The 27,851-nt window shown below is 50.7% G+C and overlaps 2 protein-coding genes across 6 annotated transcripts in view; one reads left to right on the top strand and one right to left on the bottom strand.

Moving 5' to 3' along the window:
• Positions 1–1,138: 1,138 nt before the first annotated feature.
• Positions 1,139–27,839, bottom strand: SLC22A8 (solute carrier family 22 member 8). 5 transcript variants are annotated; one of them, XR_637134.4, is made up of 11 exons: positions 27,678–27,801; positions 26,576–26,933; positions 12,719–12,822; positions 11,689–11,843; positions 10,922–11,090; positions 8,041–8,164; positions 7,712–7,827; positions 6,549–6,763; positions 5,758–5,866; positions 5,412–5,676; positions 4,794–5,324 (listed from the first exon to the last, which is right to left on the bottom strand). XR_637134.4 is itself a non-coding variant. In XM_003909661.5 (11 exons), exons 2-11 carry the CDS (start codon positions 26,906–26,908, stop codon positions 5,225–5,227), a joined length of 1,629 nt encoding a protein of 542 aa, XP_003909710.1. In that variant the 5' UTR covers positions 26,909–26,912; positions 27,678–27,798; the 3' UTR covers positions 4,794–5,224. The 5 variants fall into 5 exon arrangements, 4 of the variants coding, with proteins under 4 accessions (XP_009184071.1, XP_017803796.1, XP_003909710.1 ...); XM_003909661.5 differs by having other exon boundaries at positions 5,412–5,615; positions 26,576–26,912; positions 27,678–27,798; XM_003909660.5 differs by having other exon boundaries at positions 5,412–5,615; positions 27,678–27,798.
• Positions 22,247–27,851, top strand: part of SLC22A9 (solute carrier family 22 member 9) — a 66,368-nt gene continuing 60,763 nt past the window's right edge. The window contains exon 1 of the mRNA XM_031653654.1: positions 22,247–22,465. The gene's annotated coding sequence lies outside the window, so the exon portion shown is untranslated. The remainder of the gene's footprint in view (positions 22,466–27,851) is intronic.

A 27,851-nucleotide genomic window follows, 5' to 3' on the forward strand; every position in this document is an offset into this window, starting at 1 on the left:
CAGAAATCTCCGTCTTGCTGTTGAAGGGATGTAGTTTGATGTCCAACTTCTCTCGTTAGAAGTCGAGATGCCCTGTTCATGTTGTGTAGTTTATGCAAACTTCAGTCTTGTGCATGAAGCTGGGAGGGTATTTATCATTCATCAGGACCCTGAGATCCATGAAGTCTTCGATTGCTTCAGACCTATTCTGTCTAACTTCAAAGCTGAGTTCTTAACTGCTGCTGTTGAGGTGTAGACTGCCCAGCCCAAAGGGTTTTGGAAATTATCTGGGCTCATTTGTACAAAAGAGAAAAGGGGAGGCCCAGAAAGGGATGCAACTCAACCCAGCCTTCCCCCTCCCACCTGGTGTTGGTTCTGGGCTGGGACCCAGTGGGTATCCAGATGCCTGACAACATTCTCCAGGCCAAGATACATAAGAGTCCTGTGGTCTGGGGTTGCGAGGACAGCTGGACAAACAGCTTGGGGACTGTGGAGCCAGTCTCCTGCTAGGACCTGGTGCCCTCATGGGGGAGTGGGTGGAATGTTGAGGGCAGCAGGGGATGGTGGGCCCCTACAAGCACCCTCCCTCTCTAAGCCTGTGCCAACCCCGCCTTGGAGAAGAGCTCCCTCCTGACTGCCTGAGGAGCTCCGAGCCTGGCTGAGTCTGGAAAAACCTCCATTGGAGACTCTGGGCCCTGAATTGTGTTTGGGTCCTGGGATCATCTGAGTGGCAAGGGGTTCCCAGCAGCCTCCTGGCTCATGGAGAGTTTCTGGATGGGCATACTCGCATGGCAAGTGATTTCCAGAGCCAGGAACTGTCCCTTAGGGGAAACTTCTGGGCCACTGAAACCTCACAATTGCACTTCCTTGTGCTGACTGGAATGTAGACTTAAATTCTGGTCATACTTACTGAGAAAGGGTCAAATCTGGGAATCTCTGATTGGCCCAGAGCCATAGAACCACATGCCATCTAAGTTGAACACCATCACTCAGGTAAAAACGTCTCATTGTACACATAAGGAGACCAAGGCCCAGAGCAGGCAAAGAATTTGTCCATGATCACACAGCAAGCAAGTCTGGAACTCAACTCTTTGGACTCCATTGTTCTTCCTACCATGCCAGCAGCCACCACATATCCCAGATTTTCTGGGAGAAGTCCTGATTTTGTATAACTTTATTCCATTATATAAATGGGATTTAAAGTGTGGGACTACCTGTGATTTTGGTTTTTATTCTTTTGTGAGACGTTTCAAATAAATAATTTACAGATCATATAAAACAGTCTTGCTTAGATCACGTGCCCTAACCATGGGTTTGAAATGATTGACTTGGGGAGGAGTCCAGCAGATTCCAAGTGTGTGCCAGGCCCCTCGCAACATTCTGAGTAAGGAATTCTGAGATACACTGTGAGCTTTGTGCCTTGTGGCCTGATTATCCTGGCTGATGGATGGTGCAGAAATTAGAAATTCCTCCAAAGACTTCCATTTATAGACTGGACATGAGGCCAGTGACCTGTGAGTTGACACAGCATGAGGACTCTGCCCAAAAGTGGTGCTCCATATTGGATCTCCATGCATCGAGCCAGGTGGAGTCCCTGCTTAGAGACAGAAGGGAGGGAGTAGAAAAAGCAAGCGGAGCTGGGGCTGTAGAGGAATAAGCAGCAATGGAGAGGAGGAAGAATCCAGAATGGGGATTTGGGGATTGCAAGAAGAACCGGTCTTGTGAGTGGCCGGTTTGTCCTGACCAACATCCCAGTTCACCATGAGTCCTGACCATGTACCTGGAAAGCATTTTCCTGGGTGTCTTCCCTTCCCGTCATGCATGTCCTTGCAATAAGCACCCCGAAGCAGCACAGGAATAGTCATGGCCGGGACATCCTGGCAACCACTCTGAATTCTGGACAGCTGAAAGATGGGGGCATGGCAGGGTCAGTGTTCCTCCCTGAGCCTAGTCCTTCTCCCTCCAGGTTGAGACCCAGTCAAACGAAGGGGAGGCATTGCTGGCTCTGTTGTCAGCTGATCCTAGGCTCCAAGGTAGAAACTCTATAGGTAGAAACCAGGTTCCAAGATAGAAACTAGGTGGCTTCTCCCCATTCAACCCCATAGCACTTTCAGCATAAGGGCCAGATCTCAGGGGGCAGTGTGGCACAAGGCTGGTCCTAGGTGCCAGCCCCAGGTTATCTACAGGTGGGCAAGAGGGAGTCCTGCATCCAAAATGATCACAAATGGCCAGTCCCAGCAGCTTCCCACGTGGCTGGGTGACAGATGGGCTGGGATGGGAGACCCTTCTTCCCTTCTCATTCTTTTTCTTCTTGCCTCTTGATTCTCTTCCCTGACTTACCCCTGACTTCCCCTACTTATGCTTTCTAGGATCTCCTGCCAAATCATCTATGGTACTTGGACTCAAATTCTTGTCTCGGAGTCTGCTTCCAGGCAAATACCCACTAAGACACGACTGTGATCATAGTTCATTTTCTGATAAGCAGGTACCCAACCCAGGCTCTGGGGCGGGCGGGGAGTCCCAGAAGGCTTTTCAGAGGAATCCATCCAAGCTAGGCCTTAAGGATGAGTTGGTGTGAGCCAAGTGCCGTGGAGTTGGATGGGGAGAAGCCAAGCGCTGGACATGGTGAAGAGCAGAGGCAGTCTAGGATCTGAAAAAAGTCAGTGGAGGCTGGATTTCTGGGTACAAGGTAGAGAGTGTTAAAAACCAAAGCTGTTGAGGCAGGTTGGGCCTGGTCATGGCAGGCCTTGTGAAACACTTTAGATTTTATCCCAGTGGGAAGTCACCAGAATGTTGAAGCAGGGGTACAACACGACCCCTTTCATATTTATTAAGCTGTCTCTCAAATATCTAAATACAGATTTGAGAGTAATTAGCTCTGTGTCTGATAATTAAAGCCCTGTAGTATGTCTGAGTTGTCCAATATGGTAGCCAGTAGCCACTACTGAGTGCTTGAATTGAGTTAGTCCAAACTGAAATATGCTGCTAGTGGAAAATACACACCAGAATTTGAAGACTTAGTTTGAATTTAAGGTTATAAAATATCTAATTAATAATGTTCATATTGATTAATCCTGAAATGCAATATTTGAAGATACTGGGCCAAACAAATATTATAATATTATATATATAATATACTCAAGATTAATCTCACCTGTTTTCTTTTAGCTTTTTAAAAATGGCTACTAGATTATTTAGAATTACATACGTGGCTTACACTCTATTTCCCCTGGACAGTGCTGGAGAAGAATGTTACAGGAAGAGGTCCTAGGAAAGATTCCTGGGGAACATCAGTGTTGAAGAGACGATAGAGGGAGAGGATCTGCTTTTGGAGCTGTTTGGTTACAAGGAGCAGCCCATCAAGTTAGCTTAAACAGAAAGGGGAATTTATTTGGAGAATTCAGGAATATTTCATAGAATCCCAAGGTAAAAAGCGCATCCAGGGCTGATGAGGAACCGAGACCTGGAATTTGTTAAGAACCAGTGGAAGTCGCCTCACCAGCTCTTTTCATCTGGGCCCATGTGGTCTCTTGTTCTCTTTTTCTCTGTGCACCTGCCTTACTCTCTTGCTGCAACTGGCCTTGTCTGCTCTATCTGCATCTGGGCCAGCCTAGCCTCATGCTAGCTTGCCTTCCCACGGCAAGGACAAAGAGATGGATAAGAACCTCTAAGATCTCAAATCCTAGCCTAGGAAAGAGTATGTGATCAATGAGATTTGGATCTGGAGTGCTCTCTGGTCTAGTTGGTCACTACCAGAGATGGTGGGTCATGGAACTGTTCAGTTGGCAGATTCTGGGGATGCAGATCCTTAGAGAAGGGGTTGGGGCAGGATAGGCAAAAGTGAACACTGCAGCATTTACAGGATACCCCAGAGGGGCCTGAGAAGGAGTAGCCAGTGTGTGGGAGGGAGCTGCAAACACGTGGCCTCTCAGAAACCAAGGAAGAAGAGAGTGACCAGTAGGACCAAATCTGCCGAAAGGGCAGTAAGAGGAGGGCTGAAGAGTGACTTATGGATTCAGCACGGGGAGGTGATGAGCGTTCTTGGTGAAAGCAGTTCCAAGGGGAGAAGGGGTAGGGGCCGGAGTGCAGTGGGGGAGATGTATGAGGCTAGAAGGTAGATACAGGGAGGCAGACAGTTCCTTTATGAAGTCTGGCTTCGAAGGGGAGAAAGGGCCAGTGTGGCCCCTGGAAGGAGATACAGCAGCCTGGCATGTGTTTGCTTTGATTTTTGTTAAGTTGGGAGAAGCCTAAGCTTATTTAACTGGTGATGGGCAGCAGCCAGGATAGAGGGAATGGGCAGAGACCCCAGAGGGAAAGGGATGGCTGCCGGTGGGAGAGGCTGGATGTGGAGGGACTGGCTGTTCTCCTGCGGCTGGAGGGAACCGGGAACATGGCAGCAGACACTGACAGCGGTCAACTACCATTGTAGTTTTCTCAGTTAACAGGAGAAAAACTCTCTGTTGGGCATGGGGCTGAGATATAGGTCAGAGATTTGGGGTGATCAGGGGAAGGGAATCAGGATTGGTGGGGCTCTGGCTTCTGTCTGCAGCCACTCTGGGCTTGGTCAGTCATCTGCTCACATGCATACTGGGACATGTAGACACACATATGTATTTTCATGCACAGGTGTGGTGTACACACCTCAGAGCACTCACACGTGCTTGCTCATGTTCACATCAGTCCAGCTTGCATGTACCTGTGGTGCCTGTACACAGGCCTGTCGTACATGAAAGTGTGGATGGACAGATGTGCATGCTCACGTGTCCACACAGTGGCCAGCTCCCATCCCCACCCCCACTCCTGAACATCATGGCTTGAGTTCTTATTGCTGTTTATTGAAACCTCCCATCAAAGAAAAGTGTGAGAGTCAAGAAGGGGAGGACTTCTTATCTTGTTAAGACTCAGTCTTGTTAGGACTGAGCCAGGGGACATCAGGGGACCTCAGGGGAAGAGAACCAGGACAGTGGAGGAAGGTGGCCAGCGGGGAAGGGCTGGACAGAAGAATGGCAGGGCCTGGGTTGCAGGGAGAACAAGGGCAGGGATGGGTATGGAAAGGTCTATGGCTGAACCTTTGAACTGTCCAGGGCTGGGCAGGAGGCTCTGGTGGTGGTGATGGAGACACCTTCACCAAGCTCTCAGAAGGCTTCATCCTAGGAGGGTGGACCTATCTGGGGCCTCCCTGTACCCCTAAGGTGCCTGGCTAGGATCAGTCTCTGGAGGGCAGGGAAAGGGGGTTCCGTTGTCCTCAGCTGGAGCCCAGGTCTGGTCCGTAAGGCTGCAGAGGGATCCTCTGGGAGGCCTTTTCCACCTCTGGCTCCTGCTTTGGCTCCTTTGCCCGCAGGGACCTAGGGACAGAGAGCTCAGGAAAAGCCCTGGGCCCAGACCTGCTTCCCCAGGGAGGAGCACTGATGGGGCCAGAGGCAGTGACTGACCAGTTTTCCAGGTCTTCGATAGTCTCTGGCAAGGGCTGATTCAAGGTCTCAGGCAGGAAGAGGGCAGCACTGCCCCCGAGGAGGGCGGTGATCCCGTAGATGATATTGGGGATGAAGGGCTGTACCTCACCCGTGATTTTCACCAGCGGGGACAACATGCTTCCCACACGGGTCCACAGGTTACTTACGCCCATACCTGTTTGCCTGCGAGGGTTCAGAGTAGGGATTGGCAGCCTGTGTGTGGGGTTCATAAAGGATGGCTCCCCTGGGCAGAGGAGAGGAAAATGCCACAGTCCCACCTGACTTGTGTCCTCTGGCTGGGCCTGGCCCCAGGTCCAGCACCTACCTGATGACTGTGGGATATAATTCACTTGTGTAGAGGAAGAGGCAGCTGAAGGAGCTGGATAGGCATCCCTTCCCAAACACAGCCAATACTGTCCTCACGGTCTGCAAGTCTGCAGAGGGAAGAAAATGTGGTGGGCCTCGGGGTTCAGGAGCACCTACGAGTTCTCACTCCTTAGCTGATCTTGTCTCCCTTTTTGCTTTGGCTTCCAGGAAGCTCAGATCCAAACTTAAAGCTGAGTAATAGTCTTTCTGGTATTCCTAATGCTTTGCATGCTTGTATCCTGCTATGTTTGTGTTTTCCCCTGCCTCTGATCCTCTATTTCCATTTATATTTTGTTGCATATGTTCTTGTTCTTGTCTTAAAATACCTCAAGTTCTTCTGGAAGGATATAGGTGTATCAACCAACTAACACCCATATAAAATAAGCATAGCTTTACCATGGTCATGATGGAGTAGGTTGTGGGGTCTTTCTTGAGCATGAGCTCTGTCATTTTACCATCTCAGCTTATCCTCTACAGTGATATCACTCAGGATACTCTCAATACTTCAAAAATTTTCACACTATCCATATACCACCGTGCTTTGCCCAGTCCAAGTCAGATCTGGAAAGAAGCTTTGATGTCATCTAGCCCAGTTGAGTTATTTTCTAGATGAGAGACCCTGAGCCCCAGAGAGTGCAGTGACCTGCTCAAGGTAACACAGTGACTTAGCGGCAGAGCTAGCAGTGAAGTCCCTGGTGCCCAACCTGGCAGCCTCTTCCAGAGGGTTCTGGGGTAGCCCCAGTCTCTCACCCAAGGGCACAAAGGTGAGAGCCAAGATGGCCCCTCCTGCCAGGAGTAGGGCAGCGGCCTGAGTGGTATGCCGGCCCAGATAGCTTAAGGAGAGGATGGTGATGAACTTGGCTGGGATATCGACCCCACCAAAGATGATCTGGAGGATGTAGAGGTTGACTCCAAATTCTTCCACACCCATAGCCAAACTATAGTAGGCAAAACCGGTAGCAAACCTGAGAGGCAGAGAAGGATTGGTTAGCACCTGCAGCCAGGCAGAGGCCACTCCCCATGCTGGTCATTGGGTCACCAGGATGATGAATAGCTTCACTTCTTGTGCCAACTACATCTGATGATAGGGGCTATTTGAGTGTCCTTTTGAGGTCTCTGAGATCGTGTCTGGGCTCAGGGAGAAAGCGCTGTGATTGATTGGTCATGTCTGACGTGGGCATGGTCCAGGGTGTGGTGGCAAAGGTGCTGATAACTGACTCTAGAGAAGATCAGGACTGAAGGGAATCTCGGAGACCAAAGGAGGCAGTAAATGATCTCTCTTGGTTGGGTAGCAGTTTAACATCCAGACTGGGGAGGTGAGCATAGAGCTGTATGCCTGGGTCACATGTTTTCCTTCCTCTCTCTGAACTGTGGGATCCCTTTGAAGGGTTCCTGGATAAATTGAATCCTATTCACAAAGAAATGGCCAGGATGGGAAGCAGAAGCCAGGTCACAGAAAGGGCTTTCAGGGAGCTGGAGAAAGTCAGACAGAGGAGAAAACTTGAGAGAAATATAATTTTTGTCTTCAAGTCTGAAACCCATTGGTCTAGCCTTGCTCTGTGGGGTTCCAGAGGGCAGAGCTGACCCAGAGCGGGGCAGTGACAGAGAGGGAGAGCGTGGGGACACTGAGCAGCAGGGATGTGAACTGGGGAAGGTGTCTGGAGCATTTGTCCTGGGGGTGAGGAGTGGGGCATTGTGACCCCAGAAGGAAGCAGACCCTGATGGCTGGACCCGAGTGTGGGGCAGGAATGCAGCAGATTTCTGGGGTTGGGGCTGGGCTGTGGTGGCCCAGGAGAGGGGATCCCCTGACTTCTCTTTCAGATGCCGTAGGCCTTGCCCTTAGGTGAGCCTGCTGGAGGCCTTGTCTATCACCCCTGCCTTGGCAGGGTGTGGGCAGGGAGGAGGTGGGTTACCAGGCCAGGGAAAGACAGAAGGTCATGCGGCGCAGCATGGGTATCCGGAACAGGTCAGCTGCGGTGTACTTGGCCTTGGCCAAGGAGATCTCCTTCTGCAGGTTGAGTTTGAGCTCCTTGGGGCAGAGGAGGGGGAGGGGTGCCATTAATGACCAGCTGGTGGGCAGGAAGAAGAGAGGGAGATGCAGGCCTGGTGCCTCTAGAGGAACTCAGGGAATCAGATGTGGTAATCAGGTGTGAGCCAGGGAAACAGAGGCAAGGGGAGGGGCCAGCCCCAGAGTGGAGCACAGGGGTTCTGCTCCCAGGCTATAGTCCTTCTCAGCCCCTACCTCCAAGCTGAGCCTTTCTCCCTCTTCCTTCTTGCCATTGAAGGCAGCCACCCGCCGGAGTATCTTCAGGGCCTTCGAGGACTTTCCAGTCAGGACCAACCAGCGTATGGACTCTGGTGTCCACCTGGGGGCCAGAGACCAGTCACAGTGGCTCCTCCCACTCCAGAGCCCCTTTTGAGAGGTTGGAAGAACATCAACAGCCAGGGCCAAGGGGTAGGAAGACCAGAAACCTGAGCTATCTCACTGCAGGTTTCATGGAATTTAAACTTGGCCAAACTCTGCACCTGGGCTGCCTGCAGCCAGCACAAATTCCAGTGTTCTCTTCTTCCCCTTCCAGAAGAGCCTTTCCTCCACCCCCGACCTGGGCCGCTTGTTATTGTTGGGTGTCTTCCTTCACTAGGAGCCCCAGGCTCTAGGCCAAGGCAGGTGGGGCCTGGGGAGGGGACGGCATGTTCAAGGCTGGACTGCTGGAGGGTCCTGCACATCCACCTCCCCAGCCCTCCTTGGGCTGCATTCCCAGCCTACCCACAGGGCAGCTTGAGAGGGGGATGGAGGCTAAGGTGAGCTTAGGGACTAGGCTTTGGAAGCTTCAGATTCTCCCTGCAAAGGACTAACTCTGCTGCGGGGAGTTGTGGGGAGGGAGTGAGCACAACATGGGGTCCTGGGATTGATAAATGGGCAGTCACCCCCACTCTCCCTTGCCCCCAGGCTATGCTTTTGAGGTTGGCTCATTCTGAGCAGTCCCTGAGGGTCACTAGGATAAGAGGAAAGGAAGAGGCTGAGATGTGGGGAGAAAGGAGTCGTGTTTGGAGAAGTCTGGTCCAAGGCGGGGTCAGCTTTAGCTGTAGCCCCTGTGGGTGACCTGGATCCAGTGAGGCCCTTAGGGAGTGGATATTGGTCGCCTGGCCGCAGGCTACTGCCCCAGCTGATGGTGGCAGCTTCCTGGGCCCATTGCTGTCCCTCCTCCTGCCCTGACGGTCTTCTGAGCCTGCTCTTACCAAGATTATCAGTGACTTCCTCCCAAAACCATGGCAAGGCCTGGACTCTATCCTCCTCTTCCCGAGAATTATGGCAGGAATGGCTTACAGTTAGTGAGCCTTCCTGTGTACCAGACCCATGAAACTCTGGGTGACAGGCAACATTATCTTCATTTTACCTAGAAAAATCATTTTCTTTTTTTTTTTTCTTTTTTTGAGACGGAGTCAGTCTCGCACTATTGCCTGGGCTAGAGTGCAATGGCGTGATCTCTGCTCACTGCAACCTCCACCTCCCGGGTTCAAGCGATTCTCCTGCCCCAGCCTCTGAGTAGCTGGGATTACAGGCACGTGTCACCACGCCTGGCTAATTTTTCGTGTTTTTAGTAGAGATAGGGTTTCACTATGTTGGCCAGGCTGGTCTGAAACTCCTGACCCCGTGATCCACCCGCCTCGGCCTTCCAAAGTGCTGGGATTACAGTCGTGAGCCACTGCGCCCGGCTACCTAGAAAAATCTGGAAGCTCAGAGTGCATGAGACTTGCCCCAAGTCACACAGTGAATTGGCCCAAGCTCTCAACTGTACTCTGCCAATCGCCCACCCTCATTTTGCCTCCTGACTCTGAGTGCTCTCAGGCCCAGGTTGCCCATCCCCTCTGGGAGCTGCTATTCTCATTTCCGAGCTGATGTTCCATCCCAGCTTTGCATCTTTTCATGTAACTCTGAGGAATTGCTTCACATCTCTGAGCCTCAGTTTCCTCATTTGTAAAATGGGGACAATAATGTCTCCCTCACTCAGAGAAGCCATGAGAATCACAGACGATGTAGGTCGATGCCCAAAACGGGCCTTGCGCGTAGCAGATACTCAATAAAAGGTCACTCCAAGACTTCACTTCTTTTCCTGAGCTCCTGTGGGGATTTCCTGCTCTTTGGCTCTGATTCCTTTTTTTTTTTTTTTTGTGATTCGAGACGAAGTTTTGCTTTTGTTGCCCAGGCTGGGCGTGACCTTGGCTCCCTGCAACCTTCACCTCTTAGGTTCAAGCGATTCTCCTGCCTCAGCCTCCCGAGTAGCTGGGATTACAGGCATGCGCCACTACGCCTGGCTAACTTTTGTATTTTTAGTGGAGATGGGGTTTCACCATGTTGGCCAGGCTGGTCTCAAACTCCTGACCTCAAGTGATCCCCTTGCCTCGGCCTCCCAAAGTGCTGGGATTACAGGCGTGAGCCACCGCGCCCGGCCAGCTCTGACTACTTTCTAAAGACCCATTTCCTGTCCTTCAGTGTGGCCTCAGGCTCAACATGTTGGTAATGAGCTCTCGGCCCACCCTGGGTCTCTGACCCAGGCACCTCCATTTTCCCCGGTTCCCAGGCTCAGGCTCCTCTTTGAACTTTCCTTTGTACTTCAACTCCAGCAGTCCCAAATTCTCCAGATTTTTCCTTCAAGGTATATCCCAGATTAGTCTCCCAGAATCCCCTCCCTGCACCGTCCCCTCCCATCTGTCTGTTGTCCCCACTCAGTTGGGTCTGTCCTTCTGGGCTATTATGTCACAGCTGGAAACTTGGTCAGGCCTGTAGCACCACAGACTCTTTCCGTGGCTTTCTACCTCCCTCCACATGAAGGCCAGCCTCCCCCAGCTTTCTGTGCTCTCCCAGCCGGTCCCCATCCCGTCCACCTCCACTTACCCTCTTCTTCAGTTGCAGGCAGGCCCTGCTTCCCCACATGCCCCCATCCCTGCTCTCTCCTGCAGGATGCATTTGTTTATGTCATTCCTCCTTCCTGGAGTGCCCGTCCCTGACTCTGGGACAGGGTGCCCGGGGACACAGAGTTGGCCAGCCTGGGCAGGTATAGGCTCTCCTTTTTGGCCCTGGGGCGCCTAAGGAAACAGATGAAGAGGAGAGGGCCACATACCAGGATGATAGGAAGAAGATGAAGAAGGGAATGGACACAGTTAACTGCAGCCAACGCCACTGGGGGATGGCGTAGGCCAGGCCGGGCAGAATGAACTGGCCAACGGTGTAGCAGTACCCGAGTGCTGTCGACATGATGGCCCGCATCCGGGTAGGCACCCATTCCACATCTGTGGGAGGAGCCCAAGGATCAGATTAGCATTCTGCTAGGTCCCAGGCACCTCCTCGTGAAGGGGGACCAGCTTCTGCATCCCTATGGCTACTGATATCCTCCCCACGGATGCTGTTGATATTGCCCTCCATTGGGGCTTCCTGCTGTTCTGATGCTGACCCTAAGTTCATCATCCCCATTTCACAGATGCCACAGCTGTGGCTCAAGGGGGTAGGACTCAAACCTAGGTGTGTCTGTTTCCAAACTCACGCTCTTGACCACTGCTTCTCCAGTGGCAAGTGACTTTCCTTGTTCTGCCTCAGTTTCCTGATCTGTAAAATGGGGATAACAGTGTCGCTGACTTGCAGGTGTTATTGAAGGAGATTGTGTACCCAGTAGAGTATCAGGCCCAGGGTGAGTCCTCAGTACTGATAGCTGCTATTACTATGCTTGTTGTCACTGTTAAGTTTAAGTGAGGCCTCTGAGGTCCTGAGAGGGGGTGGCACCTTGACCAAGGTCACAGGGAGCCTGTGGTTGAGCCAGACCCAGACCCCATTCTCTTTTGGCTTCTGGATGGTGCTCCCCAAAGCCCAGCTCCCTGCCCCACTGCAGCTCACTCAAGATGACGGTGCTCAGGGTAATGCCTGAGATGCCGCAGCCACACAGGAAGCGGAAGACCACGTAGACGGGGAAGGTGGGGCTGAAGGCTGCACCGGAGCCGCTGGCTGCCAGCAGCAGGTAGCTGCAGGTCAGGATGGGCCTGCGGCCAAACCTGTGGCTCAAAGGAGAGGAGGGGCCGAGTTAGCCACAGTGTGCCTGCCAAGAGGAGTGACTCTGCAGGCTGTGGGGCAAAGGGCTGGACCCGACCCCCAACCTTTTCCTGTGGGGCACATGAAGTTCCCTCCCCAGACAGAGCTTTCTTGGTAATTGCTATTTTTGACAAGTTTGCAATTAGAGGTTTGAGTTAATGAGTGATCTCCTCTACATCCGCCTCAGCTTAGCTGACTGAGCAGGGGTCAAAGGACCACCCATCTCTAAGCAGTCCATCTTCTCTGCCTCCACTGCTACACAGCCACTACGCTGTGTCCCAAAACCTGGAGATTTTTTCCCTTGGAAGAAAGGAAGGCTGGAGGCCAGACACGGTAGCTCATGCCTATAATCTGGGCACTTTGGGAGGCCAAGACTGGAGGATCACTTGAGGTCAGGAGTTTGAGACCAGCCTAACCAACGTGGTGAAACCTCTTCTCTACTAAAAATACAAAAATTAGCCAGGCGTGGTGGCACACACCTGTAATCCCAGCTACTTGGGAGGCTGAGACAGGAGAATCACTTGAATCTGGGAGGCGGAGGTTGCAGTGAGCCGAGATCGTGCCATTGCACTCCAGCCGGGGCAACAAGAGTGAGACTCTGTCTTAAGAAAAAACAAAAAAGAAAAAACAAGGAAGGCTAGAAGATTCCAGTCGTAAGGGCCTTGGGGTGGAGAGAAGGCTGTAGTCCAGAAAGGTAGTGAGGTTTGCCCAAGGCCACACAGCAAGCGCCATCCCACCCTCCCCCAGCTCTTTGCCTCTTTGGGGGTGCATGGGTGGAGCAGAGTAGGGAGGGGTCTCCATGGGTCATGCCTCCATGGGCTGTGCCCCCATGTCTCACCTGTCAGACAGGTCTCCAAGCACAAGCCCTCCAATCAGTATGCCTGCCATGAAGATAGACTGGGCCATCTCCTTCAGTTTGTTGGAGTTGCACACCAAGTTCCACTGCACGAGAGAAAGGTAGGGCTAGCCTGACTCAGTGTAGACAGCCTGCTCAGCCATGCTCAGCCTGTGCCCTCATACATGTGGGCTTCCTCTCCCAGCGTCCTGACTCAACCCCTACCTCCCAAGGACCATTTCCTTTTTCAGCCTGGCTCGGAGCTTCTTGGTTTGTCTGTGGTACTCTGGCCCCTGACCTGCATCCCTCAGGCATGTGTGGCCTCTCGTATGGGTCTCAAAGTCTACTCAGCTGCCACATCCAGGTCTGACCTCAACTTCTTCCTCCTCTCCAAGTTGCCTGCATCCCTGTTTGCCTCCTCCCTGCCCCTCACATAGCCCAGGCCAGTCCCTCTGCCTACCCCCTTGACCTTGCCTTCTCTCCTCTACAGGGACATTCCTCTATCCTTGCCACCTCTCTTCCTCCTGCAGATCCAGTCTCTCTCTCTCTCTGCTCCTCCTCATCAGTATTTAGGTGTGTCCAAATCTCTCCATCTTAACACCTCTTTCCTTTCCCATTCACTTAATTTCTCTCTTCCCTTCATCCTCATCTCCTTTTCATGTTTCAATTCTGCCCCCAACCCGTCTACTGAATCTGTGCCTATCAAGGTCACTGAAGCTTCATTTTCACAGTCCACAATGCAGCGTCCTGAATCCTGGCCTGGCTTGCCCTCTGGAAGATGTGGACGCTGCTGATCTCGCCCTCCATCGGGCTTCCTGCTGTTCTGCGCTCCTCTCCTTCACGGCTCCTTTCTCTCTGCCTAGCTCTTGGAGTTTCCCAGGGCTCTTCCTGAATCCTCCTCTCTCTCCACTTTCCCCAGGCGATGCCATCTGTTCCTATGGCTTCAATTCCTATTTTATGCTGAAGATTCCAAATCTCTACCTGCAGCCCAACCTCTCTTCTGACCCCCAGAGGAGCAGATTCAGTGGTCCCAGTTGAGAACTCCACCTGGATAAAGTCACAGGCACATCCCAGATTCAATAGGACTTATCACCCCACTTCTTATTAAAGTCCCAATCTCAGGGACTGGTAACATTCTCTTTTTAATTAATTAATTACATTCTTTTTTTTTTTTTTTTGAGACAGGGCCTCACTCTGTTGCCCAGGCTGAGTACAGTGGCATGATCGTGGCTCACTGAAGCCTCAATCTCCTGGGCTAAAGCCATCTTCCTAAGTAGCTGGGACTACATGTGTGCATGACCACACCTGGCTAATTTTGGATATTTTATATAGACGAGAGCTCACTATGTTACCCAGGCTGGTCTCTAACTCCTGGCCTCAAGTGATCTGCCTGCCTCGGCCTCCCAAAGTACTGGGATCACAGATGTGAGTCACCACATCCAGCCTCTTTTTTATTTTTATTTTTAAAAAATTATATTATTTTTAATTGACAAACCATAATTATTTTACATGTATGAAAACAATGTGATGTTTTGATATGTGTATGCAATGTGAAGTGATGAAATCAAGCTAATTAACATCACTTCATTTACTTGACATTTTTTGTGGTGATACATTTGAAAGTCACCCTTTTAGTTATTGTGAAATAAACAATACATCATTGTTCTTGACTGTAGCCGTCATGCTGTGCAACAGATCTCAAAACGTATTCCACCTATCTAGCTGAAACTTCGTACCCTTTGATCAGTAACTTCCCATTCCTTTGCTCCAGCCCCTTCCCCCCGAGCTTTTGGTAACCATCATTCTACTCTCTACTTCTGTGAACTGGACTTTTTTTTAGATGCCATATATAAGTGAGATCATGCTGATAACCCCCTTGATTCCTTCCTCCCTCTCCTACTCCACAATCACTTGATCTTCAAGATTCTAGCTTTTTTGTATTTCTTGAATGTGGATTCTTCTATTTCCACTACTACTGCCTTAGTGTAGGCCTCATCATCTTGCACTTAGATTAATAATAACAGCCGATATTTATTGAGGGCATTCTAGGTACTGGGCACTGTTCTAAACTCTTTCCATGTTTTAACTTTAATCTTCACAATAACTTTATTATGTAGGTGCTAATATCACCCTATTTTACAGATAAAGAAACTGAGGCCCAGATGAGGCTGCCGCAGCAACCTCTTGACAGGTCTACTGGCCTTTGGCCTCATCCCTTCCTAGCCATGCTTTCACTGATAACCTGAAGGGCTAAAACGTCACTCAAATCAGGTGCCTGTCTCGCCTAAAGTGCTCACTGGCTTCTCCTTGCCCTTTGGGTAAAGATAATGCCCCATTAACACAGGTTTATGAGGCCCTCCATGCTCTGGCCTCTGCCTACCTGTCTGGTCTAATCTGCTAATCCCCAACATGCACCCTTTGCTCCAGCCATCTGAATTACTTGTGCAATGAAGTGGAGAATTTAATTCAATAGAAATGCCTCACAAGAATGTTTTGGAAGCAAAACATTCCAAAAGGTGAAGAACCACACATTCCAGGGAGCTCTTTCCCACTTTCCTCAGCTGGAAGTGAGGGAGGATGATGGTGGAAGGAGTCTCCAGGTCCTGCAGCTGTCTCAGAGTGGCCCAGCATGGCCAGCAAGCCTGGTGGTCCCTTTTAGTTGGGAAGGGGGCCTGCATGGTATGTGTGTTGGGAGGAGATGGGGGAGGGAAAAAGGCAAAGGAAAAAGCAAGGGGGTGTGAGGTGGAATATGCAAGTGGGCATCTAGAGAGACTTCTGGTACTTTGTGGCATGCTGTGTAAAGTCCCTTTAGGAGAATCTAAAGGACAGACCTACTGTTCACCTAAATTCGTTCACCCCTTCTTCTATAGTAAATAGCACATTTCACTGATGACCTCGTACTGGGTGGGGCCATGTAGTTCTTGACAATGGAATGTGAGTAGAAGAGATGTATGTTACTTCTACTTCATCTGCTTAAGAGGGATTCCCTAGTCTGGACTTGCACGCTTTCTCTCCTCCTGTTGGTGGGAATGGTGACAACTAGAACAACTCTGGAGAGTTGCTGTCAGTCTGGGTCCCTGAATGACTCTGTGGAGCAGAACCACCCACAGGCCTAAAATGCTACTCACCTTGGAACTGTTACATGAGAAAGAGAAACACCTCAATATTCTTCAAACCATGAATTATTGTTGTTATAATAACCTAGCCTATCCTGATACATCCCATAAGAAGTTGCAAATGGAAATTAGAGTTTTATCCCAACCTCCATGATAATTAGTGCCTTAAGAAATCAATCATCTGTTTGGATCACGAGAAGGTCAATTGTCAGACCTGCTTGGAATAGTTTCAGGCTGCTGTCCTGCTCCACCGTCTGAGACCAGATATGCTGGGTCTTGGTTTCTACCATGATGCTCATGATCATGTAGGCTTTAGAATAACTGTCACGAGCTGGTTTCTACCAGAAAATTGATCAATTTATAGAAAATATCATTCCTGGAATAAACTTTGAGTCCTGTTTAGAACATGCCCGAATCCTTACAATGGCTTAGGAAGCCCTGGAAAATCAGCTAACATCTTTATCCCTGTCACCTCTCTGCTCTCACCTGCTACTGCCCTCTCCCTCACATACTCCACTCTTGTTGAATTGTTTGCCTTGCTGCTCTGTAAACATTTCAAGCATGCGCCTACTTCAGAGTCTTGGCGTATGTTGTTCTCTTTTTCTAGAATGTTCTCCCAGATAGCTACTTGGCCTGCACCTCCTTCAGATCTTTGCTCAAATGTTATCTTCTCAGTGAGACCTCCCTATTTACAATTATAACCCCCAGTAGCCTATACCTCTCTACCCTACTTAATTTTCTCCACAGTACTTATACCATCAGAATGCTGCAAAATTTTCCCTCTTTTTGGTTTATTGCATGTTCCTCTTCCAAGAATATCAGCCTGGTGAAGATAAGGCTTTTAGTCTGTTTTGTTTACTACTGTACTTTCATTGTCAAGAACAGCGCCCAACACATAGTAGGCACTCAATAAATACTTGTGGAATTGAATGTGTGAACATTCCACAGAAAGAACAGAGGGATTGAAAGCCTTAGAAGTTAGAGATCTGCCAATGTCTACATGAGAGGTCGGTCATAGGGCCCACACTCCAAATGCTATGTGGAGAACTGCCTCATTTCACCAGAATGAGCGCATGTCAAGATGGATAGTGTCTAGGCTGTGTGTGCTGAGGATATAACCACACGCCAGTGAGCAGGAAAGAAGTATTTTTTCTTCACAGTCAGATTGGAAAACCTTCTATGGAAAAATTGTCTACTGGAGGATTATCATCCTTCAATGAAGTTTTGAAGCTTGGAAGGAGGAGTGCTTTGTGGTTAAATATTTTTTAAAAATTGAACTTCAATTGCACTCTAAATTGCTCCAGAGATTTCATGGTTAATGAAGCACATCAGAACTGATGAGAAAAATGTGGCCATGGCTTCCCTAAAGATCAACACAAATCTATTTTCCCTGAAGACCAACACAAATCTTCCCTGAAGATCAGGAGAAAGCTTTGCAGATAATGCCATAATAACCTTATAAAGTAGGTACTCATGTTATTTCTTTTTATAGGCAAAGAACCTGATCTCACAGGGTAAGTGACTTGCCCAAGCATGGCATGGTTCAGGACAGAGACTGAAACTCAGATCTGAGATCTACAACTGTGATGGGCTGACTTGTGTCCCTCCAAAAAATACATGTAAGTTTTAACAATTCGTGGATCAGAATATGACCTCATTTCTGAATAGAGTTGTTGTAGATGTAAGTAGCTAAGTTATAATATGATGAGATTATACTGAAGTAGAGCGGGTTCTTAATTCACCGTGACTCATGTTCTTATAAGAAAAGAGAGAGACACATGGGGATGTTATGATGCAGAGGGGCAGAGGTTGGAGTGATACATCTACAAGCTGGGGAATGCCAAGGGTTGCCAGCAACCACCGGAAGCTGGCAGAGGCAAGGAAGGATTCTTCCCTAGAGCTTTTGGAGAGGACACACTGACACCTTGAGTTTGGACTTCTAGCCTCCAGATCTGAGACAATAAAATCTCTGTTGTTCTGAGCCACCCAATTTGTTGTGCTTTGTTATGGCAGCCCTAGGAAACTAATATACGGCATGATTCCTGAATGTTTGAAGGACCTGCTGGCTTTATAAGGGGTGATCGGAAGAGGATTGGGACTAGACAAGCATGGCAATAGGGAACCAGATGTAGAGCAAAATGGGAGAGATTTTTAAAGGCATCCTGGAATTTCTGGGAGAGAGGAAGGTATTTAGAGAGAATTTTGGCATGCTTTCTGTGCAAAGACCCTAAGAAGGCCCTGTTAAGAAAACTTATGGCAGATGTCTTAATTATTACTCAAGGTGTCAAGAGTGTGACTTGTGTTTCCCTTGACTGTGTCTCCATGATAGTCTGAGCCATGCGGAGTCCTTGGATTTAATCAGGTTACACTACAGAAGCTCCATGCTATTGCATTTCTCTTTGCTTTGGTGTTGGTTATGATCCCCTTATTCTAGTAATGTTGGCAGTCTTTTGAAACTCATGTCAATATCATCTTTTTGGAGAGCCAGGAACTTCTTTTATGGTTGTCTGGTACAAACAGGTGGTCAGTAAGTGTTTGTCAGATCGATAAATGGAGGAGAAGAGTGTGTAGCCGCCCAGGGTAGGTAAGGTGCTCCTCATTTCCCTTTCTTGTTCTTACCTCCAGTAGGGTACCTATTACATGGCATTCTAGCTGCTTATTCACTTGTTTGCTCTCCTGTATTCTGTAATCTTGCTGAGGACAGAGAATGTCTCATTTGAGTTTTTTTTTTTTTTTTTTTTTTTTTTTTGAGACAGAGTCTCGCTCTATCACCCAGGCTGGAGTACAGTGGCACAATCTCAGCTCACTGCAACCTCTGCCTCCCAGGTTCAAGCAATTCTCCTGCATCAGCCTCCTGAGTAGCTGGGATTACAGGCATGCGCCACTATGCCTGGCTAATTTTTTGTATTTTTTTTTTTTTTTAGTAGAGATGAGATTTCACCGTGTTAGCTAGCATGGTTTCGACCTCCTGACCTCATGATCCACCTGCCTAAGCCTCCCAAAGTGCTGGGACTACTGGCGTGAGCCACTGTGCCTGGCCTTGAGTTTTTATCTCTAATGGCTAGCAGAGTAGTTGCTACGTAGTATATGTTAACGTTTCCTCAGCAAATAATTAATGAATGAACAGGGCTGGGAGAATTTTGGCATGCTTTCTGTACAAAGCCCCTAAGGAGGCTCTGTTAAGAAAACCTATAGCAGATGTCTTGATTATTACTCAAAGTGTTGAGTGTGACTTGTGTTTCCCTGGACTGTGTCTCCACGCATAGGCTGTGCCACTTGGAGTCCTTGGATTTAATTATCCTTATTTCATTGAGGAAGCCCAGAGAGGGAAGAAAGGCAACTTGCTGGTTGAACAGAGCTAGTTACTCAACTTCCTGGTGCTTCTGTTTAGTCCTTGACATGACCTTGGCTGATCCATCTCATCAACTTTTGGCAATTCCATGTAATGTTCTCGCTCCCAATATTCTAGTTCAGAGTTTTTTTTTGTTTTTTTGTTTTTTTAAGATGGAAGGTCACTCTGTCACCCAGGTTGGAGTGCAGTGGCGCGATCTCGGCTCACTGCAACCTCTGCCTCCCAGGTTCATGCCATTCTCCTGTCTCAGCCTCTGGAGTAGCTGGGACTACAGGCACCCGCCACCACGCCTGGCTGGTTTTTATATTTTTAGTAGAGATGAGGTTTCACCACGTTGGACCAGGCTGGTCTCAAACTCCTGACCTCAGGTCATCTACCCACCTCAGCCTCCCCGAATGCTGGGATTACAGGCATGAGCCACTATGCCTGGCCTAGCTCAGTGTTCTTGACCATCGTTTTCCTTTCTTGGAATATAGCCAAGCCCCGAGGGAGCTGGGTTCTGGAAGGGAAGGGTAGGAAACTCACTGCCATGCCTTCCTGTGTGGGCTGATGCATCAGGAAGGTGGTGGGGAAGAAAGAGAAAAGCACTATGCTCAGGAGAAAGCTTTGCAATTTGCGCCATAATAACCTTATAAAGTAGGTACTATTGTTATCTCTTTTTATAGACAAAGAACCTGAGGCTCAGAGGGTAAGTGGCTTGCTCAAGCATAGCTTAATTCATTTCAAGAAAGAGACTCAAACTCAGGTCTGCTGGACCCAAGATGCTGCCCTTGGCCCTGAGCACAGCCATGCTCTGAGGCCTGGGCTGCTGAAGGAAAGGCACCATACACGGGAGCTGTTACTGTGGGCCACTGTAAGACAGCATAGCCCAGCATAGGCTGGGATTGTGGTCAAGGAGGCAGTCAAGGTCAGAGCCAGATGAGCTGCTCTGACATCGTATCCAAAGAGTGAGCAGCAAGAAGCGAGGCCAGGTGGCCCCTGCAGAGCATGAGGCAGAAAGTGGGCTGCAGAGAGTCAGGATGAGCCGTTTGTGATCAGGACCATGATCAGCGGGATGGGGCCCTGCTGTGTGTGTGGGGAGCTGGCTCTGCCTGCAACCACATATGTGGTCCCTACCCCCTAGAGCAGGAACAAGGAAATAGCCTGCCTTAGTTCAGGGGCCTTTTGGAGCTAGGTCAGATCTAGCTTAGGGGAGAATTGCTGCTGCCCGTGTGTATTCCTGAATCCCTGAAGGAACCTGTGCTGGGGCACAAGGACCAGAGAGGATGAGCCAGGTATCTTGGGGACAGTCAAAAAGACATCAGTTTCCAGCTCTGCCACTTAGGAGCTATGTGTTCTGGGGCCAATTACTTAATCTCTGTGTGGCTCAGCCTCTTCATCAGTACCCACAGGTACCTAGTACCTGCTTCTCAGGCTTGTGAATGACATAGGAATGAAAAGCATCTAGCACTTATACCTGGAAAACAGGCACTCCATTCACAATAGCTGTCTTATTATTCTTGTCACTATGAATGTCATTAAGTCATTGTAAGGCCTGCGCTCACAAGGACAGGTAATGCAGCGGAAAGGGCATGGATTCTGTAGTCAGGACCTCCCAACACCCCCCTTCTTCTATAAAAGCTTGACCCACCAGCGTGGCTGGGAAGGCCACCTTCTGGATCTGAGCCCAGTGTACTGAGCCCAGTGTATCCCTCTGTAAAATGGGGACCATGGTGCCTGATTTGCAGGGTCACGAGAGAAGGGATGCAAACGCCAGCCCAGGGCCCTGCATACAGTGGGTGCTTACTGGTGAGTTCCTGATCCTGGAGAGCTCAGGAAGGTCCCAGCTCCTCCTGTGCATATAATCAGGGGCTTTCTAGGTCAGGGCTGTCAACAGGGATCAGGCTGGCTTGAAAAGTGGTTTGGGTGGGGGCTCTCAGGCCTTTTCCCAGGAGTCAGATTGGAGGCGAGGGAAGAGATGGGGGAGGATGAGCCCCCGGCAGGGCTGAGGGTGGGCAAATGGGGGTGTGAAGCGGAAGTACTGCTGGAGATGAGAGATGGGCAACTGGGGACTGGGGATTGGGATGAAGGAGTGTCAGAGGTGGCTGACCAGAGACCCGGCAGGGGACCCTCCCCGGGGTGGAAGTCTGCTCCCCGGAGGCCTCACTGGGCAGCCTCTCTGCTTCTCCAGCAGCTGACCTGGGGGCCCCTTGGAGCAGTCTTCCCCCCTGGAGAGGGTGGGAGACGGGCTTCTTGCAGCCCTGGAGACAAGACAGGGAGGCTCAAGGCCCGGAGAGGAAGCCCAGGGCCCTTAGAGAGATGAGTCTTGCTCATCCATGGCCCGGCTGAGGCCCTGAGGCCCACAAGCTGAGGTTCAGTGGTGTGGACTATGGGGTACGTGCCTCTCCAGGGAGCCCAGCGTCCAGAATTCGTGTTCCCATGCTTTCCAGACTTAAAGGCCTTTGTTTTCTCTTAATGTCCTAATAAAGCTCATTCTGAAAAATCTTGACCTTCTCTGCTGCACCAAGAGAAAGGAATTTGTGGTCACCCCTGCCAGGAAAGCTTAGGGGATCAGAAGGGGGAGGGAGACTGCCTCCACTCCTGTCCAGACCCGGTGCTGGGCTTGCGCACTTCACCAGCTCAGTCCTCCAGCCCTCTTGCCCACTCCAAGAGGGAGGATCCCTAAAATCCCCATTCTACAGATGAGGGGACTGAAGCTGGAGTGGCGAGGTCACTTGCCAGGTTGCTGACTGTAGGGGAGGAGCTGGATCTGAGCAGAAGAGGAGGGCCAGGCTGAGGAGGGAGGCAAAGTCAGGGCTTGGGTGAGCCAGAAACAACTGCGAGAGCTGGCTACCCTTTTTTACTGGGGGATCCCCCTTCTCTTCTGATGGGGACAAACCCGCTAGTTCTCAGACATCCCTATTAACAACAACAGCAAAAAAGCATGGCACCAGCAAGCAGTACAGCTAACATGAAAATGGAATGCTGTGTGCCAGGCCCTGGGCTCAGTACTGTGCTTGCGTCATCCCCGTTAACCCTCACACTTGCTTTCTTAGCCGTTTTTACGGATGAGGAATCCGAGACTTCTAGGGATCATGACATTCCTGATCATTGGCAGAGGGAGGTTGTGAGCTCTGGTGCGCGATCCCACACTGTTTGCGGGATGACTCCTTGCTTCTACTAACGGGTGTCACCTGGACTGACCTTGCGCTTCACCAAATACCCTGCCTTCCTCATTACCACCCTCTTCACCTGGAGCCAATGCAGCGGTTCCCTGCCTCTGCGTCAGAGACCTACTTCTAGGTAAGGTCCAGCCACTGCTCTGTCTCTAGCCAAGGGGCACCAGAACCTGACCCAAGCACATGGAGCTGGACTTGTTATGGCTGAACCAGAACAGAAAGATGAAAGGGTCTGCCCTTGCTGTGCTGGTACCAGTGTGGCTGGCTGGGTCCAGCCACTGATGCATTAATGGCTGGGCAGGGATGCTTTCTAAGGGCTCTCACAGCTGAGAGTCCTAGGGATCCAGGGCCTGATGAATGCCTGGGCCAGACCTGACCCAGAGAAGGGTGCAGTGCCCTGAGGCCTGGCGACCTCTGGTGTCTTATTGGGATGGCGGTTCACACTGTCTCAGCTGCTGAAATGGTAACTGGGAACTGGCTCAAGCGTGAACTGATGCTTGACTGGGTTCAAGGCCTGCAACCTCTCTCTCCGTCTGGCCTTCCTAGAGGCTGCTCGAGGGATTTTCTGGAAAGGAAGCCACTTCCCCGCAGTGAGCAGGGTCTGCATCCCTCCCGTCTGTCTCTCCCACCAGGCTCTGAGGGGGCAAGTCCTTCATTCAGTGTTGATTGAGCGCTTGCCATGCATCTAGTCCCGTGATGACAGAGATGGGTGAGAGAGGCATGTTCCCTGCCCTGGAGATGCTACCGGAGGCAGGGAAGGAGGATCTGTGATGCCCTGGGCAGCAGGGTGCACAGTCAGCCTTACAGATTGTGGGTTGGGGGTTGTGCATTCCTGAGGAGCGTAGGCTCTGGAGCCTGACTCCTGACTTTGACTCCTCACTTCGTCCTGCATGAAACATGAGGCCTTGGGCCGGTGACCTGTCCCTCAGTTTCCTCATCTGTGAAATGGGATAATAAAGGTGCTAACCTTAGAGGGTTATTGTGAAGATGAAATGAGTTTATGTGGCCAAAGTGCTTAGAACCATGTGGCACAGTGCGAGCATGCAGTAAATGTTATTGATGGTGATTTAATTGTTCCCTGTGAGATTTTTGTTTCTTTGGCTAGGTTCTGTGTTTTTGGAGGACCTGGGTAGTTGTACTCCTGTTTGTCTTCCCAGGTCGCAGGTGCATGGCAAGTACATTTGGAAACTTACTTATGGCTATTGAGGCATCTTTGACTCCCTCACTGTCCCTCACTCCCTATGTCATTCAGTTGCATTCAGTTACCAGGTCCCAGAGATTCCAACTTCCTGACCTTCCTGGTGTCTATTCTGACTGTCCCTTCTATCTGTCGTCTCTGTCCTGGATCCCTGTGCATCTTGCTAATGGGTCTCCCCGCTGCTGGACTAAAAGACTCCACAAACTACTCTAAGGGGCAGTCAGAGTGACAAGCCTTCGAAGGTGACCTGTGGTACCACTCTCCTGCTTAACACCACCACAGTCACTGGCTCCCCATTGCCCTTAGGACAGAGGCTACACTTTCACCTCTGTATCATCCAAGATGGGCCCTCTTGCTGTCCTCTCCAGCTCCATGTCTGGGGACCCCCATATCCTACTGCTCACTCCTCCAGCCTTCCCCTGGCCCTTGCAGTCTTGACTTTTTGAGACGGGGTTGTCTTGCTCTGTACCCAGGCTGGAGTGCAGTGGTGCGATCTTGGCTCACTGCAACCTCTGCCTCCTATGTCCAAGCAATTCTCCTGTCTCAGCCACCTGAGTAGCTGGGACTACAGGTGGGCACGACCACACCTGGCTAATTTTTATGTTTTTAGTAGAGACAGGGTTTCACTATATTGGCCAGGCTAGTCTTGAACTCCTGACCTCAGGTGATCTGCCTGCCTTGGCCTCCCAAAGTAGCTGGGATTACAGGTGTGAGCCACTGCACCCGGCCTTTCTTCTTGCTTCTGTGCCTTTGTATTTGACCCTCCTTCCCCGCCACTCTTCCTTTTGCCTAGGGTTCACTGCTTACTAACTCTCACCTCCCAAACTGCTGGGATTACAGGCATGAGCTACTGTGCCGGGTCTTTCTTCTTGCCTCTGTGCCTTTGCATTTAACCCTTCTCCCCCGCCACCCTTCCTTTTGCCCGGGCTGCACTGCTCACTAACTCCCACCTCTCCATGAACAGTGTGGGCATTGCTGACTCCAGCCTGACTTTGATCCTCACTCCAGGCTGGTTAGATAACCCTCCCCTGGGCCTCAGAGCACTCTGAGTGTACAAAGCGCATATTCATTCATTCATTCCACAGAACACCTCCCCTGTACCAGGCACTATTCTAGCTGCTGCAGATAGAGTAGTAAACAAAGCAGCAGAAAATCCCTGCCTTGGGAAACGTGTGTATTCCACCAAACTGCCCATGATCCTTGAGAGTGGGTCTGCGTCTCACTAGTGGTGTGCTCCTGGAGGGCAGGCAGGGCTAGCGGCTCTTTGACTTTGTGTCCTTAGTATTATGCATTGGGTGTCCATAAATGGATACTTGATGGGTTTCAGGCATTATGCTTGGTGCTGGGGGGAAATAGTAGCAAACAGGACAGGGAGGAGATATACTCTAGGGATATGAGAGCAGCAAATGTGGTGGTGTGGAGTGCAGGTGTGTGTGTTTGGGTCCTGAATCTGCGACTTACTAGCTATGTGACCTTGAGCAAGCTACTTAACCTCTCTGTGCTTCAGTTTCCCCATCTGAGAGAGAGAATGACAATACAGACTATCTTATAGTGTTGTCAGGAAGGTTAAAAGTATTAATATCTGTGAAGCTCTTAGAACAATGCCTGGCACATAGTGAACACTTTATATAAAAATATTTGTTAAACAAATGAATAGCAATCACACAGACTCTGAACATAGCCTTAAATTCAAATCCTGCCTCTGCCAGGTTGTAGCCATGTGTAACATAGGCAGGTCATGGAATCAAGTTGAACCTCAGTTTCTTGATCTGTGAACTGGAGATAATACTTCTCTTAAAGAGATTACATCTCCTGGGCCTCCAGGAGCCCACAGACATATAGTGCTTGGCACCAGGTAAGGGCTTTGCAACACATCTCTTCTCATGAGGAAAAACAGGATCCTGCCCTTGAGGGGTTCATGGTTCCCGAGGGAGGATGAAAACACTGGTCCCTGCTCACCGCTCAGACGCCACCTCCTCCATGAAGCCTCCCTTGAATCCAACGGTTTCTCCCTCTTTTGGACTCCCATAAACATTTGTCTCCCTGTACCTCTGATGGGCTTTAGCTCTAAATTCCAGTTCTGAAACTGACCAGCCATGTGGCACTGGACAATCATTTCCCTTCTCTGGGTCTTAGGTTTTTATTTTTAAAAATTCTGTAAGGGGAGATAGAGTTCACCTTCAACGGAGCATCACGTTGGAATCAAGCAAGACAGTGTCTACAAACAAAGCACGCAAATGTGCCTGGCAGTTAGTGATGTCCAATACAAGCCAATTCCCAATTTCTCATCTTCATCCTAGCATAGGCTCCTGACTGGCCTGTCAGTTCCCTGAAGAGTCCGATTTAACTCTGCATTTCCCTGAGGTGGCAGGTGAGAGTGTCAATGAATCAGTGAAGGGCTGCGGGAATGAGAGGTGAACCCACGAGTGCCTGTGTGTGGGGATGAGACATTTTCTGGGTCTGCTGTGGAGTGTTTCAAGCCTGTGCGGTCCCTCCTCCACAGCCCTCCCACCTTGGGGCCTTTGCACAAGATGGAATTTTCCTCCTTTCTCTCACTGCCTGTTTGGCCCTTGACTGATGTTTCTATCTCAGTTCCAGGGGCATTTGTGTAGGGAAGATTCCTTCAATGCCCATTCCCCACACCCTCACTCTCACACCTACCCCAGGGGTAGGTCATAGTGCAAAGTCACTTTGAAGTCGCGATTTTACACTTCTTTGTGTGGTATTTCCTTAATGGGTGCTATCCCCACCAGGCTGTAGACCCCTGGGAGCAGGCATGGTGCATTTTTGTATTCCCGGAGCTGAGCTCTGTGCCTGTCACAGAACAGGCCTCGGTAGCAGTTTGTTGAAGCACTGCTTGGACTCTGAGTGGGAAGAAGCCAAGGCTCTTGGCGCTTCTGCACTCAGGTCCTTCCTCTTTGCCTGCCCAGTGGCCTGTCCTCAGTTCCTGGGAATACCAGACCCTAGCCTCCTCTGCTGCCCGCCAGGGTATGGGGCACGTGGGTAAGTGGAGGGAGAGGGTTTGCCCAGGCATACCTCTGTCACAATGGAGTCCTTGGTGCTGTTGTAGACCCAGCCATCCAGGCATGGCTCCATGGACCTCTGGGTGTCATTGGGCAGGCTGGCATTGGACGGATGTACAAAACGGAGGCACCTCTCAGGCTTCCCATTTGGGCCCATGGGGATCACCCAAGGCCCTGCGGAGGCATTGGGGGGCGGGCGGCAGTGGTGGACAGGGGTGGCGGCTGTGAAGATCTGCAGCAGGTTGTGGTTGGCCATGTTGAGGATCGGGAGGCCCAGTATGGCTACATGCAGGAACTGGAAACGGCCCATGCTTCCCACACGGTCCAGGATCTCCGAGAAGGTCATGGCACTGGGGCAAGATGAGCCAGAGCTGTGGACAGGGCATAGGCCCGGGAGAGGTCTATGTGTGCCCGGTGGTGCGTGGGCCTATGGAACCATATGTGAGAGGGTAAACCAGGTGGATATGCGAGCACAGGTGTGTGGAGCGGTGCGTGTGTGACTGTGTAAGGATGTGGAAGCTCAGGCATGTGGAGCCGCAGATTCTTGTGCGGATGCCTGAGGAAGAACCCAGCTGCATGGAGGGCTATGGGATCAAAGGTGTAAGTGTGTGTCCAGGTGTGTGGACACAAAGGTATCTATAGGCATGTGCTCATTTAGGCTGGAGCATAAGGACACAGCCGTGTGAACTCGCGTGTGTGTTGCGTGTGTGTGCACCTGCGGGTACGAGCGTGTGTGTGCTCAGCTAGGCTGGTTGCACATGCTGCATGCACGGAGCAGTGCAGGACACTTAGCAGGGACCGAGGGGCCCGGCCTTGGATGTTGGCTACAAAGGATGGATTGCGAGGTGGGTGGCAGATGTCCCCAGTTGCTCCAGGCAGATACACAGGGTTAGCAGAGTACAGGTTGCCTGGTGGGAAAGGCCTCCCCAAGCCCAGAGCCTCCTGGCTTCTGGCAGTTCCCTGGGACTGGGCCCACCATGCTGGGGTATCTGTAAGAGCCTGAAGTGGGTCTCAGAGGGCACTAGTGGCTTGGCCAGTCGCAATGAGAGCTTGGCCGCGGGAGATCCCCGGGGATTCCTGGGCGCCTGGGCTGGGGGCCCTCCGTCCCTCCTCACCTGGTGGCTGGGTCTGGGTCCGATGGGGCTGGTGATCAGTGTAGTTGAGGTCCCTGCTCTGTCCTAGGGGCCGGCTGCTGCTGTAGTTGGGCAGCTCAGCTCTAACAAGCTGTGTTTGTGCCTCCCCCAGGGGGGCTTATATAAGGCATAAGCTGTTTCCCGGGCTAATGTTTG

The sequence above is a fragment of the Papio anubis genome, chromosome 12, assembly GCF_008728515.1.
Source record: "Papio anubis isolate 15944 chromosome 12, Panubis1.0, whole genome shotgun sequence".
Classification (NCBI taxonomy): Eukaryota; Metazoa; Chordata; class Mammalia; order Primates; family Cercopithecidae; genus Papio; species Papio anubis.

Bases quoted from the DNA above. Each gene is read 5' to 3' on its own strand.
- SLC22A8 (XM_003909661.5), bottom strand. From the start codon at position 26,908: ATGACCTTCTCGGAGATCCTGGACCGTGTGGGAAGCATGGGCCGTTTC. The intron at 11,091-11,688 runs GTGAGCTGCAGT...CTCCTCCCACAG, and splicing joins CCTGAGCACCGTCATCTTGA to ATGTGGAATGGGTGCCTACC. The intron at 5,325-5,411 runs GTCAGTCACTGC...CTCTGTCCCTAG, and splicing joins ATCGAAGACCTGGAAAACTG to GTCCCTGCGGGCAAAGGAGC.